At 41.2% G+C, this 22,554-nt stretch overlaps 1 protein-coding gene across 1 annotated transcript in view; it reads right to left on the reverse strand.

Moving 5' to 3' along the window:
* The window catches only part of ERCC6L2 (ERCC excision repair 6 like 2), a 171,269-nt gene that overhangs the window by 75,094 nt on the left and 73,621 nt on the right, over window positions 1-22,554 (reverse strand). The window contains 3 exon segments of the mRNA XM_030193646.1: window positions 3,243-3,383; window positions 15,192-15,399; window positions 21,764-21,925. Coding sequence (XP_030049506.1) covers window positions 3,243-3,383; window positions 15,192-15,399; window positions 21,764-21,925 — 511 coding nt within the window.

Consider the following 22,554-nt stretch of genomic DNA (forward strand, 5'->3'; position numbering starts at 1 on the left):
AGAAGCCACATAAATGACAGCCTGGTGGCAGAAGACACAGCTACACAAATCCTGATGTTGTGCTCCTTCCTGGTTTGTGTACGTGGAAGACTGCACTGGAAGTGAAACCCTGCTAAGTGCAGTTTATCACCTACATAACTCAGGAAAGACCATAGCATCAGGGTTTGTATAGCCATATCTTCTGTGGGTCTAGCATCTTTCTCCCTCTCTTCCCTCCATCCCCTACAGTCCAAGATCTCTCTCTTACTCACTCTTGCTCTCCTCTCCCTCCCTCCACAGTCTGGCATCTCTTCCCCTCCCTCCTGTCCCCCTCCTCCCACAAGTCCATCATCTTACCACCAATCCTGCCCCATCCCTCCCCACAGATACATCTCTCCTGAAGCCCTGCTCCTACAGGATTAACACCTCTCCCTCCCTTCCCTAAATCCCAGTCCAGGCTCTCTCTCTCTCCCTCACTCCACGTTCTGGCATCTCCCCCTCTTCCTAAAACTCCCATATTCCCGAATCTCCCCTCCTCTCCTCTTCCCCCCCCCCCCCCACAGGCCTAGCATCTCTCCCTCCCTCCATCACGTCCCCCACAGGTCCAGCACCTCTTAGAATAGCCATATTGGGTCAGACCAACGGTCCATCTAGGTCAGTATCCTCTTTTCCAAACAGTGGCCAAGCCAGGCCACAAGCACCTGGCAGAAACCCAAATTGTGGCAACACTCCATACTACAAATTCCAAGGCAAGCAGTTGCTTCTCATGTCTCCCTCAATAGCAGACTATAGACTTTTCCTCCAGGAATTTGTCCAAACCTTTTTTAAACCCAGATATGCTAACTGCTGTTACTACATCCTCCAGCAAAGAGTTCCAGAGCTTAACTACTCGTTGAGTGAAAAAATATTTCCTCCAATTTGTTTTAAAAGTATTTCCATGTAACTTCCTCAAGTGTCCTCTAGTCTTCGTACTTTTGGAACATGTAAAAAATCAATTAACTTCTACTCATTCTACACCACTCAGGATTTTGTAGACCTCAATCTTATTACTCCTCATCCGTCTCTTTTCCAAGCTGAAGAGCCCTAATCTCTTTAGCCTTTCTTCATACGAGAGGAGTTCTAGTCCCTTTATCATTTTGGTCACTCTTCCTTGAACCTTTTCTAATTCCGCTACATCTTTTTTGAGGTACGGCAACCAGATCTGAACGTTACTCAAGGTGTGGATGCAACCACCACAAGTCTAGGCTCTCGCTCCCTCCCTCCGCAGTCTGGCATCTCCCCCTCTTCCTAGTCACTGCCATATTCCTGCATCTCCCCCTTCTCTCCTCCTTCCCTCCCACAGGCCTAGCAAATCTCCCTCCCTCCGCCTCACCCCCCACAGGTCCAGCACCTCGCCCTCTTCCTCTCTCAGCACCCTCCGCAAGTCCAGTACATATAAGTACATAAGTATTGCCATACTGGGAAAGACCAAAGGTCCATCAAGCCCAGCATCCTGTTTCCAACAGTGGACAATCCAGGCCACAAATACCTGGCAAGATCCCAAAAAAGTACAAAACATTTTATGCTGCTTATCCCAGAAATAGTGGATTTTCCCCAAGTCCATTTAATAATGGTCTATGGACTTTTCCTTTAGGAAGTCATCCAAACCGTTTTTAAACTCCGCTAAGCTAACTGCCTTTACCACATTCTCTGGCAACAAATTCCAGAGTTTAACTACACGTTGAGTGAAGAAAAATGTTCTCCGATTCGTTTTAAATGTACTACATTGTAGCTTCATCGCATGCCCCCTTGTGCTAGCATTTTTGGAAAGCGTAAACAGATGCTTCACATCTACCCGTTCAACTCCACTCATTATTTTATAGACCTCTATCATATCTCCCCTCAGTCGCCTTTTCTCCAAGCTGAAGAGCCCTAGCCGCTTTAGCCTTTCCTCATAGGGAAGTCGTCCCATCCCCTTTATCATTTTCGTCGCCCTTCTCTGCACATTTTCTAATTCCACTATATCTTCTCCCTTTTCTTCCCCTGCCCCCCCCCCAAGTCCAGTACCCCTTCCCGTCTCCCTCTTCTGCTTCAGCGAGTCCAGCACCTCTCCCCTCTTCTGCCCTCAGCATACACTGCATCCAGCATCTCACTCATCTGCCCTCAGCCCCTCCCCCTGCATCCTGCGTCTCTCCCTCTTACTACTACTTAACATTTCTAGAGCGCTACTAGGGTTACGCAGCGCTGTACAATTTAACAAAGAGAGACAGTCCCTGCTCAAAGAGCTTACAATCTAATAGACAAGTGAACGGTCGGTCCGATAGGGGCAGCCTCTCCCCCCCCCCCCCCCTTTTCTGCATCTCTACCCTTTCTTCTGCTAGCCCCCGCTCCCCCAGTTGTCAAAGCCTCACTTTTTAACTGGCAGTGGCAGCAAAAATGAACTTCCTAGGCTGACCTGGAGCCTTTCCTGTATGCTCAAGGGCGGGACATGGCAGAGAAAAGGCTCTGAGTCAGCCCAGGCAATGTTATGGCTGCTGCAGCCAGTGAAAAAGTGAGGTTTGAGGATTGGGGGGGGGGGGGGGGGGCAGGGAGTGGCGAAATGGACAGGTACTGAATCTGCGGCAGCAGGGAAGAGAAAAAAAAAAAAGAGGGATCATGCTGCATCCCTTACAAAACAAAACTAGACGCTGCTCTGTGTGCTAGACCTGTGACACACCTCCCAGGTGTTTGCAACACACTGGCTGAGAATCACTGTTCTAACAGCATTAAAAATAATTTCATTGTAGTTTTATGGACAGGGCAATAGGACATCAAAATTAAGCATTTATGGCCTTGGTCTTCACTCCCAGTCCTCAAGGGCCACTGACAGATCAAGTTTTCAGGATACCCCTAATGAATATGAATGAGAGAGATTTGCATGTCTATTATCTCCACTGTATTCAAATCATTCTCATGCATATTCATTAAAGGTATCCTGAAAACATGACCACTGGCAGCCTCGAGATCTGGGAGTGAAGACCAAGGCTCTATGGAATCCCAACTTACTCTCTTGCCCAGGGCCTCAATGGCCCTGCTTGGGTCATTAATGCTGTATTCTCTTTTTCAACCAAACCATGCAGTTGATAAAATAACTTGCCCCAGAGAGTTTACAGCAGTGGGAATACTGGCCCTGGGTTACAGGACATCATCTGTTTTCACTACATGTACAGTATACACATGTGATTTATGAATAAGGATGAACAGAATGAAAAAATGTAATTAAATGTCTTGGTAAAAACTCCTACTTTATAGCAACAGTTTTTTCTTCTGCGGCCACTCTTACAGGAGCATGGTTCCCTTGCCTGAAGAATCAAACTCATGTCTTCTGTATTCAACACGGTCTGATATACTGCCATCTGGAAGTCTGTCAGGGAACAATACACGATCTGCAAAAACAAACAAAAACAACAAAACATTCACACAAAGAATAACAGAAAGAAAGCAAAATATTTATATTGACAAGAAAAAAAAATACAAATCTGGAATGGCCCTGAAGGCTCTTTGCAGCCATTCAGGAAACCTGGGCTTATTTGCCAAGCCTGGCGGCTGATCTGGTTTTGAAACAGCAGGGATGTTGCAGAGGCAGCATTCATAGCTCCAAAAAGAAGGAACTGATTATTAACAGCATTAACCCGAGTCTTAGCCTGCCTTTCCAAATAATGTTCAAGGTGTCTTACAGATTCAGGTACACTAGGTGTCTGCCCCTCAGAACTGATGACCTATGTAGGTCCCTGACGCAAGATTTGATAAACTGCTTCTCAGGGTGTAAGGAAGGCAGGCATGACAAAATTATGTTTCTGGTTACAGACATTAAATAAGGGACTTATCCAAGTTTGCGTGGGATGTGGAATTTGAACCACAGTTTTCCCTGGTTCTCTGCCCATTGCTCTACCCTCTAAAGCATTTTTCATTTCTGCTTCACAAAGCTACTGGCCAGGTCCAGCACACAAGTGCTGGGTTTATCAAGGAGCTTACACTATTGGGACAGAATGGAGGAAATTCAACAAAAAACTAGATACAAATCTAGGGCTAAGTTTAGTAAAATGTCCTTCCACATCAGCATTTATTCTTTCCATCAGCTTTTCTGTCCTACAGCATCCTGTTCACCAACATACTCTGTACCCTGCTCCAGACCACTACCGGCATATTCCTTCCCCTTCTCCCCTCTAACAAGAGACATGGCTGGGGCACAGGGTAGAAGGAAGCCAGCACTGAATGGCCTATTATGCCTGACTTCTTTCCACTGGCTTGTCTGCCCTACTGTTCCTTCTTCACCATCGTACACAGTGCCATGTGCTCCCAGTGATGTCACTGGGGCATTCGGCTGAAAAGAGGGACCTTCATCAGAAGGGTGTGCAACAAAGCAACGTGACTAGGGAGTTCCTTAGTATGTTCTTTTGGGTGTCCTATGTTTGGCCTGGGGTCCAGATGAAGGAAAGCAGGGAAGCTCTGGTGGCTCTGCTGTCTGACCTTTTCCATGCTTCTCTAGTCGGGAGGAATGGCGAAGGGCAGATGTGGTTCCACTCCAAAAAAGCGGAAATAAAGAGGAGGTTGGGAACTACAGGCCAATTAAACTTACCTTAATGGTGAGTAAATTCATGGAAACGCTTCTAAAACAGAGGATAGAGAGGTTTCTAGAATCAAATGGATTGCAGGACCCGAGGCAGCATAAGAACATAAGAGTAGCCATACTGGCTCAGACCAATGGTCCATCTAGTCCAGTATCCAGTTTCCAATAGTGGCTAAGCCAGGTCACAAGTACCTCAAAGAAACCCAAATTGTGGCAACATTCCATGCTACAAATCTCAGGGCAAGCAGTTGCTTCACCATATCTGTCTCAATAGCAGACTATGGACTTTCCCCCCAGGAACTTGTCCAAACCTTTATTTAAACCCAGATACACTAACCACTGTTACCACATCCTCCAGCAAAGAGTTCCAGATTTTAACTATTCTTTCAATGAAAAATATTTCTGCCTATTTGTTTGGTATTTCCATGTAACTTCCTTGAGTGTCCCCTAGTCCTTGTACTTTTGGAACGAGTAAAAAAATCAATTTACTTCTATTTGTTCTATACCACTCAGGATTTCGTAGACTTCAATCATATCTCCCTTCATCCGTCTCTTTTCCAAGTCAAAGAGCCCTAATATCACGTCTTTAGCCTTTCCTCATACAAGAGGAGTTCCATACCCTTTATCATTTTGGTCGCTCTTCTTTGAACCTTTTTTAATTCCGCTATATGTTTTTTGAGATAAGCAATACTCAAGGTGTGGTCGCACCATGGAGCGATACAAAGGCATTATAGTATTTTCGGTCTTATTCATCATCCCTTTCCTAATAATTCCTAGCATCCTGTTTGCTTTTTTGACCACCACCACACGCTGAGCAGAAGAATTAAGCGCATTATCTACAATGACACCTAGATCTTTTTCTTGAGTGCTAACCTCCAAGGTGGACCCTAGCATCAGGTAACTATGATTCAGATTATTCTTTCCAATGTGCATCACCTTTCATTTATCAACATTAAATTTCATCTGCCATTTGGATGCCCTGTCTTCCAATTTCCTAAGGTCTTCCTGCATGGTTACTAGAGGAAGATCTTGCCAGACTAATCTGATTGTCTTTCACTGGGTGACCAAACAGTTGGATTCAGGGGAGCGCTAGATGTGGTGTACTTACACAATTCCACACAGGCGACTGATAAATGAACTGAGTGCCCTCGGTCTAAACCGAAAAGTCACTAACTGGATTAGAAGCTGGTCGAGTGGAAGAAAACAGTTGTAAATGATGTTCACTCAGAGGAAAAAGTTGTTACCAGTGATGTATCACAGGGATTGGTCCTTAGCCTGGCTCTTTTTAACATTTTTGCGGGTGATATTGTGGAAGGGCTGCCAGATAAAATTTGTCCTTTGCAAATGATACAAAATCATATAACAAGGTAGTCAACCTGATGATGCGGTTAGCATGATAAGGAATCTCGCTATGCTAGAAGAATGGTCCAGAAATTGGCAACTAAGATTTAATACTAAAAAATGCAGGGTCATGCACTTGGGCTTACGAAACCTGAAGGAGTAGCACCATTAAGGAGGAGAAGTGCGAGACTTGGAGGTGATCATTTCTGATGATCTTAAGGTGGCCAAATAGCTAGAAAGGTTGACAGCCAAAGCCAGAAGAAGGCTTGGTGCAAAGGGAGGGAAATGGCATTCAGGAAAAAGGAAGCGATACTGTCTCTGTGCAAGTCTTTGGTGAAGCCTAATTTAGAGTACAGTTTGCAGTTTTGGAGACCACACTTTCAAAAAGATATAACCAGGATGGTCCAGAGCGCGGCTACTAAAATGGTCAGTGCTCTTCATCATAAAGCATATAGAGCGTATAACTTGGAAGAAAGACGAGAGAGAGGAAGTATGATTAAGACATTTAAATATCTCCCTGGCATAAATGCACAGGAGGCACTGTCATTGAACACAGAACTTGTAACAAGATCTTAGACTCAAGGACTCCAAAGATGAAATAAAGATTGAATTTGCCCTTGCAGCTTGAGTTACCGTGTTCCAATACAAAAACCTTGCCTTACAGAGTGTCAAAATAAACCCCAAGTATTCCAGACTTTGAAAAGGTTGCAATAGGCTTTTGGCAAAATTGATCACCCAACCCAGGGACTGGAGCAGTTGGATTACTCTTATCTGTCATCATTAGACTTTCCTGATAGGAAGAGGCTCTGATCAACCAGTCCAAGTAAGGATGAACCCTGATCCCAGTCTTGAATAGATGAGCCGCTACGACCACCCATCACCTTGGAGAAGGTTCTGGGAGCCTTAGAAAGGCCCAAAGGCATTGCTCTGAACGGGAAACGTCTCCTCAGGATTGCAAATTTCAAACACTGATGAGGAGGCTGGATTGTAATGTGAAAATATGCTTTCTTGAGGTCCAGAGATGTGAGAAACTCCCCTGGACGGACCACAGCAATATTAAACTCAACGTTTCCTAGCAGAAATGTTTGACCCATAGGAACCTGTTCACTTTTTGTTTTTAATCAAACACTGGGCAAAAGAACTCCTTTCTTGGGAACCACAAAATAAATGGAATAGTGACTGACCCCACTTCTGAGAGGGAACCAGAATTATACTCCCCAATCAGATACAAGCGCAGAAGGAGGGAAAATAGGATCTAAATCAAGAAGGGAATCAACTTTCCTCCATTTGGACACTGATGCAGAAGAAACAGGAGGAGTAGACTGAAGGCCTATAGTCAGAAAGTTTTTTTTTTTAATTAAAAAAGTTTGGTGCATAAGGAGGACAAATTCAGGAGAAACAGGTATTTGAGAACTAGAATCCCTGTAAGAGGCATAACTGAATGAGAAGACTTAGCTGCAGAAGACAGAGAAGAATTAGTTTCCGTTGAGGAAATGCGGGGTCTCTGAAATGGCCACCGAAGTGTGCTTGAGGGAATACCCCTAAAGACAGCCACACAAGAATCTGCGCACCTACCATTACCCCAACTGAGAAAAAAAGGCAGAAAGTATCTCCCCCCCCCCCCCCCACCCCACCCCAAATCTTGTCATCAACAACTGTTTTCCAGCTGAACTGCAGCTGAAAAAAAGGCCGGTTCCTGAAAGGAGACACAGGAAATTGAAACCGTGGTAAGTCAAGAGCAGACAGCAGTAAAACTTTTAAAGGTGTACTCACCCTGGTTTGCTAAAGGGAAGTAGTCAATTTCTCTGCACAGCCAAATACTGGATTTTGTCACCAACACTCAACCCCTTCCTAATATAGCCATTCACATACTGTGTCCTGAGACAGAAAATCTGTTTCCTCTTCTTCTTTTTTTTTAACCATGGAGGAAGGAGATGATAACGGCACGAGGGGGAGGGGGAAGGGCCTGGCACCACCAGGTGTACCACAAAAGGCACCAGCAGCAACCTAAATACTCCCAGGCTCACCTCATCCAGGACTAGAACAGGAGCCAACTAATGCATAAGAAACAGAAGCAGCTGGGAGACCACACACTGCTTGCTTGCTGGAGCTAGAGAGCACAACTGAATTCTGTCTTACAGGACGGCGAGGCTTCTGGTCAGTTAGTATATCTATCTCCACCTGCTGGCAGATGGACATAACCCATCAGTTTCTGGATTCATATGCTGCTGATGACAAGGAAGTGTGACTTATTGCAGTCTTTGGTACTGCTGGTGCTTGCGTTTAATGCATATAATTGTGTCAGTCATCCAGAACTACAGCCTGACATATTTGTTTGAAGGGGACATCCAAGTAAAGTTGTACGTTGGGGAAGACCAGGATAAAGTCTTGTAAAATGCAAATAACTGTTTAAGGGCAGTGGAAGATTATGACTAACAGGCTCAAATCTGAACCTGGATAAGATCAGCCCAGTTGAGAAGTCTCCCAGGAGCATCAAATCTGGCATCATTTTCTATGAAAAACACAACTTGCAAAATTCAATGCAAGCTGCGTTATTCGATTTGTATCATGAAGTGCTTTGTATATAGTGCTTTGAAAAGGTGTGAGCAAATCTAAAATCTAAATAAATAAATATTTGCATTTCATTATTATGAAACACACATTATTGTAAAAATCAAAAATACTTTTGTGTGTTACCCTTAATGCAGTTTAGTACCTACCCTCTAAGTCTCTTGGAAATTTATTAGTAGTAGGATGGGGTAGAGAAGGCAGGGAAAAGGTGTATGTATGAACATGGCTATTGTATTTATTTGAGGTGTATTTCAAACTTGTAGTTGATGAGGCATGTAATCAAGGTCAATAAGTAATAATATTGGAACACAAGAGCCCATGTCAAAGAAAAGTAATTATTATGTAGATTGACTGCATAGTTAGCCATTCAGTTGCAGCTACGTCTGCATAATCTAGCTGGATGAAGAAAACCCGTCTGAACAAATAAATGAAAACTTGTTTAAATTTGTTATCTGAATAACTGCCCTTTGGTTCTCTCTGTCACATTCTCATGCTCATCGTGTCATCCCAGTCATGAGAATATTAGGATACAAATTCCTTCAGAATGCTCATGCCAGCATAAGGCAAGGACACAATCTAATTAACTAAACAGCATAGCAATGAAACTGCATATACAGAATTCTCAAACAGATTAAAACTGGGAGGAGGGGAAGCCGATGAGCTCTGCACAAGATGACAGCTTAGAACACTGTTTCCCAAGTTGGTCCTAGAGTACCCCCCTTGCCAGTCAGGTTTTCAGGATATCCACAATGAATATGCATGAAATTGATTTGCAAACATTGCCTCCAAGGACTGGCTTGGGAAACACTGGATTTGAACATTTGCTCTCCTGACCCCATCTGAGATTTGCCAGTGCCCGGACAGCTTGAAATTAAGTCCGATATTCAGAACTCAACCGGCTACAGTTTACCACATAAAGATAGGACTACCTTTTTTGTGGACTCATTTATGTGGTTATCATGGCCAAGTTCTGAATATCAGCACTTAACCAGCCAAGTGCTGACTCTGCCCCAAGAACACCTCAAAAATAGCCAGTTTTTGAACAACTGATTGAATAAGGTCAAGCCATTTTCAACGCGTCGAAAAGAATTTGCTTTACCACAACCTCAATATTGTGCTTGGTTTCAATTGTAAAATGCCATTAAGCAGCTTTATGATATTGGAAAAAAAATTGCAACTATAAAGATTCCCTCCCTTTTCCCAAGATAGAAACTTACAGAACCCTTAGGTTACAAATAAAAGACCCATTGGTACGGAAAAGTTTGGAAACAGAAGCAGGGTGACACTTTAACATTGCTTTTGACTCGTAACCACTTGTATCCACTCGCCTCCACCTACCCTCCTCTCCTCTTTTCTCTACACATTAATTGATTTGTTTGCTTTATTTTTTGTCTACTAGATTGTAAGCTCTTTGAGCAGGGACTGTCTTTCTTCTATGTTTGTGCAGCGCTGCGTACGCTTTGTAGCACTATAGAAATGCTAAATAGTAGTAGTAGTAGTAGTATAGAAGGTTTGTATGTTTGGGAAGCTTGCCAGGTGCCCTTGGCCTGGATTGGCCGCTGTCGTGGACAGGATGCTGGGCTCGATGGACCCTTGGTCTTTTCCCAGTGTGGCATTACTTATGTAGATAGGTTTTGGGGTCAATTTTGAACCAATGAACCGAGAATCTCCGTGTCAGGTTCTATAGCACAGTTCCTATTTTTCTCTCATCCCAGACAAAGTAGCCAAATGCAGGATGGAGCTGGGAAACAAATGCTGGTCCTGCAAAAAGGATATAGATGTTCTATACCATATAATTTTTTATTGTCCAAACATACATATCCTTCTGGTCTAAAATTTGGTGCAGAATTAAGTTAAATTTTCAGACTTGTATAACCTTATTATTTAAGATACTGTTTTTTGAAATCTACAGCATTAAAGGCAGTGATTGCTTCAGAAGATTACTTTTTCGTAGATTTTTGTCATCTTTGGCTCTAAAGATGAGTGTCAATAATTGGAAAGATAATTCAAGTCTTAATTTTGATGATGAACTGGTTATGCATGCACTCTGGAGCAAAACCAGAATAAACCAGTTAAAACAATGAGAAAAGCAGGACCAATATATTAAGTCCACCCCGTCACTAGGGCTGTGGAATATATAAGTTTGACCCCTGTATGCCACTACTGTTTGTTGTAGTAATGCTTGGGAAAATCAAAGGTAAACAAAAGTATTAGCCTCATTGCAATACAAAGAAGTTTATTACACGATACTGAGGTCTATTTGTGTTACAATTTCTGTCTTTGTCCTTTGGCGCCCACTCCCTCAAATTTGAAGTGGCGAATTATAGATAAAATTGAGATGGGATGGGAGGGTGGCAACTGTGGACAATTGCTCAACTATAAAGAGCAGAGATGGATTTTTTTTCTTTAAAATCTGTAGCTCCTAGGGGTTTAAAGCTGAAGCTTGATTGGGCTTCTTTAATTCGATGTGCCAGTATCCCATTGGAGCCATTTTCCAGCTGACCCTTTAAGTGATGTTCTCAGGCCTGCACCATATTTAAGTGATATAGAGGTATATTTTCAAAGCACTTAGCCTTCCAAAGTTCCATAGAAACCTATGGAACTTTGGAAGACTAAGTGCTTTGAAAATATGCCGCTATGAGAAAGTACTGAGTTTCATACAGGTGTGAGACTTAAGCATTTATGAATTTTGATTTTTGTTGTTTAACTTTTGTCATCAGAATATGGCTCTTCTAGAGATGAGTAAATTCCGGGGGGAGGGGGGGGGTTCCTATAATTGGCATGTATAGCGAATGGCAGCAGTTTTTGTTGTTGCTTCCCTGGTTCTCAGCCTACTGCTCTTAACCATTAGGCTTTTACCCACTCCACAAGACTAAAGGGAAGGGAAAGGGAATGGGACTTGATATACCACCTTTCTGTGGTTTTGGCAACTACATTCAAAGCGGTATACATAGTATATACAGGTACTTATTTGTACCGGGGGCAATGGAGGATTAGGTGACTTGCCCAGAGTCACAAGGAGCTGCAGTGGGAATCGAACCCAGTTCCCCAAGATCGAAATCCGCTGCATTAATCACTAGGCTACTCCTGCAAGCATTCAGTATGATATTGCAATTTGATTAGAATTTTTCAAAAAACCTCAAGATCCACTGCACTTAAACTAGTAATTGCCTAACAGGTGCTCAGTAACAAAGAGCCACGGGGATATGGAACTGCAGAAAGACAGACGGGGAAAAAGTTAAAAGAGAATGCCCAGGTTGGGTTCAACAGAGGGAAGGCTGAGAGTGCTACATTCAAGTTGGAGAGAAATGGGCAAATGTCCAAGACAACAGTGATGTGGTGCAAATGACAAAGGGGCCACTTAGCTGGGGGGGGGGGGGGGGCAAGAAGAGTAGAAAGGATCCTCTGGTGAATTTCAGCAGCTGTCATCTAGTCCAATAAATATTTTTTTTTCTGATCAAATTTGAACTATATGTCAGTCCATTAAAATGCAAATTGTAGGCCTATAGAGTTATAAATGTCTTTAGAGGAGAACAGAATTTTATATCTAACACAAATTGTCAAAATCTGAGAGCACTAAGGATTTTCTTTATCACCCCATGGTAATGACCTCCCCCTTTTTCAGACAAACTGCTTCTTAAGGTGGAAGGACAGTAGGTATGAAAAAAATAAGACGTAATAGTCAACCAGTATTATTCAGTATCTTTTTAAATGCCAGTTGCTACAGTATTTTTATACTTGGATATTCAGCGTCAGGCCATATCTGGATACTAGTGCAGGATAGCTGGGTATAATGTAACTGCCAGCACTTCTCTAGGTACTGACAATATTCATACTGGTACACGGATAAGGACAGAACAGCTGTCCCAGCTTTATCTGGATAGTTACCTTGTTAGACTAAACGTGGCCACTAACTGAGTAACACCCAGTTCCATCTTAGCTCCAACCCCCCTCCCCCCCAAGACCACCCTGGGCCTACTCAGATTGACTGCCTTGGAACTCAGAGACACTAGCTAGATAATGCTGCTAAAAAATTATTATTATTATTATTAGATTCGGGTTTGGTCCCCATGAGCAGGAGTTATCTGGGTATGGAGCTGTTCCTACCTGGATAAGCCCCAATGAATATCAACTGCTAGTTCAACAACAACTCCAGGTTGTAAAATGGGGAAATACCTGAAGAAGCTGACAGCATGGGTAGGTATAGGAGAAGTGGAAGCGCAGTGGTCCAAACTGAAACTGCTATAAATATGGCAACAGATAAGGAAAGTAATCAAAATTAAGAGAAACAAGAAGCCTATATGATTATCCAAACAAAAAGTGACTGAAAAAATAAGTGCAAAAGAGGCTGCATTCAAGAAATACAGAAGAGCACAACAAGAGGATCACAGAAAAGACTACCGGAATAAATTCAATGACGCAAAGAGGGAAATGTGGCTAGTGAAAGCACAGGCAGAAGAAAAAATGGCTAAAGATGTAAAGAGAGGTGACAAGACCTTTTCCAGATATATTGGGGAAAGGGAAAAAGATAGGAATGGAATTGCAAGACTGAAAGATGCTGAGACTGGCTATGTTGAGAGTAACGAGGATAAAGCAACTAAATACTCTCTTCACACAAGAAAATCCTGGAGAAGGGCCGCAGTCAGCTGCCAAGGGTATATCTGGGAACAGAGTGGATATTACACCATTCAAGGAAGAAAGCATTTATAAACAACTTGAAAATCTGAGAGTGGGCAAAGCTATGGGCCCAGGATACTGATGGAGCTCAGAGAAGTCCTGGCAGGACCTCTTAAGGATTTATTCAACAGATCTTTAGAGACGGGAGAGATTCCACGAGATTGGAGACGAGCTGATGTGGTCCCTCATCACAAAGTGGGGAAGGAAGAAATAGAAAACTACAGGCCAATAAACCTCATGCCAGTGGTAGGAAAAATAATAGAGTTGATGATGATAGAAAATATAGTTAACTTTCTAGAATCCAAAGGGTTGCAGGATCTGAGGCCACATGGCTTTACCAAAGGAAAATCCTGCCAAACGAATCTGATTGATTTCTTTGACTGAGTGGCCAAAGAACTAGATAAAGGACATGCACTAGATGTAATCTACTTGGATTTCAGCAAAGACTTTGATACGGATCCTCACAGAAGACTCATGAATACGCTGAGAGGGCTGAACTTAGGACCCAAAGTGGTGAACTGGCTTGGAAAGGTGGTGATAAATGGAATCCACTCGGAGGAAAGGAAGGTGGGTAGTGGAGTGCCTCAGGAGTCAGTACTGGGTCCGATTCTGTTTAATATATTTGTGTGAGACATTGCTGAAGGAAACGTTTGCCTTTTTGCAGATGACACAAAGATAGCCATTAGAGTGGATACGCTGGAGGGAGTAGAAATCATGAGATCTCCAAAAATTAGAAGATTGGTCAAAGGTGTGGCAGTTAAAATTTAGAGGAGTACAGCTGAAGATTATCTCATGCTGTTATTTAAAGTTCAGTCATTCACACATCTATTGACACTGGATTTACAGTTTTTAGTAATGAGGCTTTGACTAGGGATACACAACAAGGCTGGCAGCTTGCTGATGTGAATTGGAACTGTTTCACATTCTTCCCTGCAGTGATAAAGAAAGAGATGTAAAGAACGAACTGTGGCCGGACCGCCCAAGGATATGCAGAGGGGAAGTAAAGTGATATTTGTTGCTGATTAAGGAAAGTTCAATGAACACTAAGCAAGTTGTGGTCTGGCCTGTTTAGAGGGTTAAGTTGTTGTAAAAATCATTGATTCACTCTTAACGAAAAACCTGTGTGTGGGTGGCTGGAGAAGAATGAATGGTTTTATGTGTCCATGTTTAATGATTTGTAATAAATAAAAAATACTTGATATGATTATCTAGAGTTTAATTAATAGGTTTAATATGTGACTCTAGTTTTCATTTAAATAACCCCAAATTTTTGATTAGTTAAAATTTAATGCCAGATAGGAGGAAAGATTGATAAGTACAGCTCAGTAGAGGGACCCTAGGATGATAGTGTCTGAGGATCTCAAGGTGACAAAACAATGCGACAAGGCAGCGGATGCTAGGCTGCATAGAGAGAGGGGCATAATCAGCAGAAGAAAGGAGGTGTTGATGCCCCTGTACAAGTCATTGGTGAGGCCCGACGTGTTCAGTTTTGGAGGCCATATCTTGCTAAGTACGTAAAAAGACTTCAAGCAATTAAAAATTTTAATGAATATACAACCCTAGTAACAGAATAATTCCTAAACAACTGTATTCCACCTGACTGGCAGAATTATTATTTTTTAGCAAAATTACAAAATAAAAAAGCAACCTTAAGAGACTCTTAAAAATAGGTATATAATGCATCCCTAAAATCCCTATGCTTGAACTTTAGAGCTTACGTGCATCTTTCATTCAGGATAGTGTTTCAACTCCATTTTGCCAAAATATTCCAATGACTAAGTTGGTCACAGGACATCATGTAATTCAATCCTGGGGATGCACTGAAAGCTTTATAAAAACACATAATATGAAGGTATCAACTGTTTTAACAAACTCAGCTATGTGACTGAATAGCATCCCCTGTCCTGTGTTTCTAGAAAGCATCTCACATGCTGAGACAGCAAGCTATCTGACAAGTTGATAGCTCCAACCCTATTACTGACATTCTTTTTTATATTCAAAGTGCTAAATCAAGTGAAGAAGAGATAATTGTCACCCTGTCTTCCTTCTTCGGCAGCTGATTACTAATGAGAGCCTTGGTACGTCTCAAGAACAAACTGGACATTTTTCTGGCCAGACTCTGCATGGCCTTACGGCCAGTGGCCAGCTCTCTTTTGGTTGCAGTGTGCCTCTGACCATACTCCATTGGGTCAGAAAACTCTTGCTTGAAGCGGGTTCGGCTTCCCAGACATCCTGGCACTGCCCTGAGAAGGAATTACAGACAAACAGCAGATATTTACTACGTTTGTAATACTTAAAAAAGAAAAAGTCTCCATAACAGAAATATCTAATATCTACCCCAAATAAAAAAATTCTAGTTATAGAAAGTGCTTTTACTTCGAGTCTGAGGAAAGGAGTGTCACAGCAGAGGAACAAAGGGTCAAAGTTTTTGTCACTGTTACAGAGTATCTGCACCTGCTACTATGTAAAAAGAATCTTGCTTGCAAACTTGGAAAAAAGGTAATGCAGTATAGCAAAGCAGTCTAGATAAAACTGAAGAATATAAATAAAATTAAAAAAAAAAAGATAGCCATGACCTGTGGAAAAGCAATATACAAGAGGAAGAGATGTTTACTGTAAGCAAGCTGCATATGGAAGTCACTGCTCAGCACAGAGAACCCAATAAGACTGGTTTGCAAGTTTGCAAGCAATAAGCTATTCAGTCAAGTTACAAGATGAAGAACACTGGGGGGGCCTGTTAAAAGTCACTGCTGTGTTGGTCTCTATCAGCAACATATGTGTTTAACACTAGAAACATTAAAGTACTCTATTATGAAGAGAAAACAAAGCAAATACAATTTGTCAAGATGATGGCAGATTTTGATGATTTATTTACTTGTATCAATGCACTTGTGTGTTTACATTTTTAAAAGCATAATTGAGTAAAAATAAGAGTAGAAATAACTAAAATAAGTCTCAAGTCTGATATACCCCCTTCATTAAAAAAAAAAAAAAGTTGCCTTAAGAACATAAGAGTTGCTATATTGGACCAAATGTCTATGTAGCTCAGCATCCTGTGTCTAACAGATGCCAAGCCAAGTCACAAGTACCTGGGTAGAATCACAAAAAGTAGCAAGATTCCATGCCACCTACCCTTAGCAATAGCTTTCCTCAGGTCTACCTTAATATCAGTTTATGGAGTTTGCTACAGGAATTTAAATGCAGTTATGCTAACTGCTTTTACTACACCCTCTGGCAAAAAATTCCAGAGCTGGACTATGCATCAAGTTAAAGAAAAAAAAAAAATATATATATATATCTATATAGATATATATATATATATATATATAGAGAGAGAGAGAGAGAGAGAGAGAGAGAGAGAGAGAGATGATTTTATTATTTGTTACATTTGTACCCCACATTTTCCCACCTATTTGTAGGCTCAATGTGGCTTACATAGTACCGGAGAGGTGCTTGCCGACTCCGGTGTGAACAAATACTATACTGTTTGTGGTAAGATAAAGTCCATGTGGCAGAAGTCACATTAGGGATCATAGAGCAGAACAGTTGTGTTATGTTCATTACGTGCTTTGATTTTCTTGTGTAGCCGAGATCAGGCATTTAAGTTGGATCGGTGGGGTATGCCTTTTTGAACAGGGTGGTTTTTAGAGTTTTCCGGAAGTGTAGGTAGTCGTGCGTCTTTTTCAAAGCACTTGGTAGCTCGTTCCACAGTTTTGTGCTTATGTAAGAAAAGCTGGATGCATAGGTAGATTTGTATTTAAGTCTTTTACAGCTTGGGTAGTGTAGATTTAGATATGTTCGTGTTAGTTTGGATGTGTTTCTGGTTGGTAGGTCAATAAGGTTAGTCATGTATCCGGGGGTTTCACCATGGATGATTTTGTGAACGATTGTGCAGATCTTGAAGGCAATGCGTTCCTTGATTGGGAGCCAGTGTAGTTTTTCACGGAGGAATTTTGCACTTTCAAATTGAGTTTTTCCAAATATAAGCCTGGCTGCCATGTTTTGAGCGGTCTGAAGTTTCTTTAAGGTTTGTTCTTTGCATCCTGCATAGATTCCATTGCAGTAATCTAGTTGGCTTATTACCATTGATTGTATCAGGTTGCGGAAAGTCTCTCTTGGGAAGAACCGTTTCACACGTTTGAGTTTCCACATTGAGTAGAACATTTTCTTTGTGGTGGATTTCACTTGGCTCTCCCAGCATTAGGTTACGGTCCATAATAATGCCGAGGATTTTCAGGCTGTCTGATACAGGGAGAGTGTAATCTGGGGTATCGATACTTGTGGGGTAGTCCCTCCTTTGTGCTTTGTCTTGGGATGTGAAAGATACAGGGATTCTGGTGGGCAAAATGTTATCTATGACATGTGAGGTGAAAGCAGTGGCTTAAGCCTGCTAGTTTCAAGTTCAAGCTCTTCATAGACTCAAGTCTACTGGAGCCTCAAGATTTTAGGTCAGCTATGCATGCCTTAGTTTGACATATGGATAGAGTAACACAACTTTCTTTTATGTGGACCTTCCTAACAGACCATTACACGAAACACTTAAAATGCAGCAGCACGCATCCCTGCTGAGTCGGATTACCAGGACCAGAAATCCCCAGCATTTAAGACACTACACTGACTCTCATTTAAGTTGAGAATTAAATTCAGTGGTGTACCTGGCTTTCAAGGCCATGTAGGATGAGAAAACTAGCTACTTGGAACCTGTTCTTTCAGTATATAAGCCTATTCATGCACTGTGTCATCTGGTAAGGTGGAATTTGATACTTCTTCACTGAAGGAATTCCATCTGAATGAAACCAATAACATATATTTTTAACGTATGGTGCCTATGCTATATAGAATGTTCCCCTCCAAAGCTTCAGCTGGGAATTGACATTGTATGTTTCTGAAAGCAGATGAAAACACTATATTTCAATCAGGCTTTTGAATTATGTTGTGATCTATTGATCTATTAAGGTTCCAAGGCAGTTTGATTGTTTGCATCAGGATTCTATGTGTATCTTACCCTGTGTTGTTTCGGTTTTGTTACTTGTTCCTGTATTTTATATTTATGATGCACTCCACTATGGACAGCCCTGTGTATTAGCACATAATACACACACTATGGAAATAATTTTGCTGCCAACTAAAACTGATGGTATTAGCATCATTAGCTAGCATTACTTACTTTGGAATGTCAAGCCTCACCACTAAGTATGCAAAGAAATGACTGAAACATTCATAGAAATTCAGAAAACTGGTTACCTCTAGTAGGTCTTCTCTGAGGACAGCAGAAGATTAGTCTGCAAACATGGGAAATGCCATCCCATGAAGCCTGCTGTCAGAGTGCTCTTTACAAAGTTAAGAGCTTTCCAGAATGCTATACTGCAGGGCTTCCCAAGCATGTCCTAGGAACCCCACCAACCAACTGGATATTCAGAATACCCACAATGAATATGTATGAGATAAATCTGCATGTATTTGAGATACATTTGCAAATGTATCTCACATATATTCATTGTGGAGATTCTGAAACCCAACAGGCAGCAGGGGTCCACAGGATGGGTTTGGGAAGCCATGCTCTACTGAACATGTGTGGGAGTTCCCATATCAGCACCAGCATGCAGGACTACCTGTAGCTATACTAAGGAAAGGCGGGGAAAGTTCTATGAGGACTGGTATCATGGAAGACAATTCTATAAAGGGGCACCAATTTGGAGCCTATTCAGTAAAAGAAAGAAGACACCTGCTTTCCTTTACAGAATATAGTACAGTCTCGATTATCCAACGTAAATGGAACTGAGTCATTGTCGGATAATATGGAAATCAATGGTAACCCCTTAAAAATGCACGGAAAACATACTTTATGCATAAAGAACAGGCACTGAGTATCTGTAATTAAAATAAAGTATTGTTTATTAACACTAGACAGCAGTGTCTGTAGCAGGACAAAATAAAAAGAGAACCTGCACACTTCATAATGGCAACATGAAGGGGGGGGGGGGGCTGTCAAATATGCCAGATGGTCAGAAGAGTAAAGATCAGATAATCGAGACTGTACTGTACCAGCATAATTAGGTATATACACATGTATGTGGTTAGGCTTGAGTATTTACGTCACCCACAGAGCTGGTATAAATGCTTATATCTAGATTTGGGAAATACACACAAAATTTCAAGGATAGCTCACAAAAATATGGCAATAAGTCATTTTAATTATGTTTTATAAAGGAAACTTAGAAATAATATGTGCCTTAGAAAGGTGAAGTTGAATTCTAAACCGCAAAGAAGCTTCGCAGGACAGGCTGACCAAGCCTACTCATGTCATGAGTCCTTATTCCTATCCGAGTAATAGAATGTGAATGTGTAGAATGAAGCCCACATTGCAGCCTAGCAAAATGCTTCCATGCAGGCTGGTTTCAGTTGCGCTATTAATGCAGCCATGGCTCAAATGCTATTAGCTGATATTGTCTGTGCTCCTAGAGTCAGACTTGCCTGGATATAACAAAAATAAATTTAAGGAAATATTTTACAGGGTGATGGATGTGTGAAACAGCGCCCCCCCCCCCCCCCCCCAGTGGGGTGGGGAAAACAAGGACAGTAACTGAATTCAAGAACACACAGAATAAGTACCAAAGTTATCCGAGGAAGAAAAAGGGATTGTAGAGCTGAGCAGTTGGTGTGCATGGGCAGACTGGGTAGTCTGTATGGTCTTTGTATAACTGACACACAAAAAATGATGACAGATCATGTGTGTTTAGCAATAACAGCACCAAGCTTACTAATCAAAAGAAACAAAAGGCTAGAAGTACTACCTAAGGGCTTTAAAGTACAATTCTATAACCTTGGTGCCCACATCTATGCGCACATTATGGGAGTAAATATAAGAAATACTAGCATTTATATGCATATGCATGCACATACCCATGTAAGTCCTAGCAGGATGCCTAAGCGCTATTCTGCCAATACCCAGTTAACTTACAAAGCAGATATTTGGAAGGAGCATACACAGGGGCAAAGCATGGGTGGGACATCAGCAGGGCTCCCACCTATGCATGTGACTTATAAGTTAAACATATCCTTAAGTGTCTGCAGGTACACCTGCTCTATGGTAGGTATACCTGCAGACACTTAAGTGACAGGCGTACCAATCCCAGGTTATGCTAGTATCTATAACAGAACCTAGGTGCCTATAACAGAACTAGGTGCCTAGTTGAGTTACAGAAAAAGCTCCTACCTTGGGACTCTTAAATGGAGACGCCCCGTTATAGAATTGCCTCCTTAGTGTGCTTCAGATAGTAACTAAAGGCTTCTTCACAATCCAAAGTGCAGAAGGCAAGTTCATCTATTTTAGACATGTGGCCTACAGAAATATGTTGGCAAGACAATTGGCTGGTAAAGATAGAAATCTATCACCACCTTAGGTAGAAACTTAGGTTGTGCAGTGTAAGCAGTTACTAGAAAGGCTTGGCTTAAGTTGTGATTAGTTCGTCAGATTCACACTTTGAGGCCTACGTCTTTAAAACTGTGATGCAAGTTTGAGATGCTTAAGCTAACGTAATATAAATTATACTGTTCTTCCTAAGAAGACTATTCATAAGTTACAAAGAATCCAAAATTTGGATGCAAAAGTTGTTATATAGGATGTATGACAGGCTAGAGTTACCCCACTCTTTCATAATCAGTAAGCTGGATTGCTTGTGAAGTTTTAAGTAATTATGCCAGGTGTTCAGGGCATTACAGGAAATAGTCCTTCTGAATTTGAGGGGAAACCTTGGGCAGCAGAACTCTGTGTCCATGTAAGTCTAGTCAAGCAAAAAATCTGTCATTCCTGGACAAAGATTTTAGATTGATTAAGGCAAAATCTAGGACCTTTTCAGGGGCAGCTCTAGGTATACTGCATGCCCTTCCCATCAATTAAAAATGATCACAGAATACAAGTATTTATAGCTCTAGCAGTCTTTCCGGACATGGCTGTTTGGAGGGTTTATGGATTAATGAAGACATGCACAAGAGTTCATGAAGGTATTTTTTTCTAATTTTAATTTGATTTTAATTTTTTTATAGAACTGTGTTTGTATTGTAACCTGTTTTGATTATTTTACTGTTATATCCATCTAATACACCTTGTACATGTTGGCAAATTCAAAAGGTAGGATATATATTTTAAATTATATAAAACTGATAGGGTTTGCTGAGCAGGACACTCAGGTAGGTTTGGTTCTCTACTCAGACTTTTTCCCTTCAGGCCAGAGGTTTTGGCAGACCTAAGGATTACTTTCATGGTGGCACCTTCCAGTGAAACAGACAGCATTACTGGAAGTTGCAAGAGCAGACTCCCAGCTAAATCATTCTATTTTCTGTAGTATTTGCCACAGAAGAGTGACATGAAAAATATAGGAAAATATTACAGTTTCTGAAAAATATGAATGGAAAGGTATATGAAAAAAGGCCTCGACAGAGGATATACAGGAAAAAATAAACTAAACTAACGACAGTGCCATACTCCATGTCTACAACTGTATTTAGTTCTGCAAACTAAACAGCTTCAGAATAGTCAGATATAAACCAGCAAAGCTAAATCACAATGTTCATTTCATTTGATATAACAATTTTTATGTTACTTACCAGTCCATCACACACCAAAGTTCTTCCATATTGTTCTGGAGAATGGTTCCAGTTAAGCCAATACGAACATTGCACTTCAAAGACTTCATGATCTGCGTCACCTGAGCCTTGGGATTCTTGATCCTATGGGCTTCATCTACAATAACTGCTGACCATTCTATACTGTGGAACAACAGAAAATTTGATCTGCTTTGAGTCCATTTGTATATCAATTTTTAGTGTGCCAGGACCTATGCTCTAGAACAATTTGCCACTTAAGACTCGAATCATCTTATCAAAAATTTAAGTCAAGACTAAAAAGCTATTTTAGAAAAACATTTGAGACATAATTCTGATTTACAGATTATCGTAGTGAGTGCTGGATGGCTTTGTTGAGATACACTGTAAACTGATGGTCTCACAAACTCTTTTAAATTATTTCCTTTCTCACTTTTAATTATATTATATTGCAAACTGCTAAGATGGTACATCAAATGATGAATAAACTTAGAAACCTGAAAAATACTGTGTTCAATAAAATTAGAATTCACTCCAACAAGGCATGATGTCCTATGTTTTTCACCTTATGTTTCATTATATTTATGTAATACTGTAAACATATTTTATACATGATACATACATAAATGCAATCCTATCATTTCACACATAAAAAACTATCCACACTGCACTGTTGGATTGAAATATGGAATATTATTAATGATAATCCAGAAGCAAATGTTTTCTTTTCTGTTAAACTGAAATATATCACTGAAGAACTAGATAAGAAGGATATGGGTAGAAGGTGGAAACCT

The sequence above is a fragment of the Microcaecilia unicolor genome, chromosome 2, assembly GCF_901765095.1.
Source record: "Microcaecilia unicolor chromosome 2, aMicUni1.1, whole genome shotgun sequence".
Taxonomy (NCBI): domain Eukaryota; kingdom Metazoa; phylum Chordata; class Amphibia; order Gymnophiona; family Siphonopidae; genus Microcaecilia; species Microcaecilia unicolor.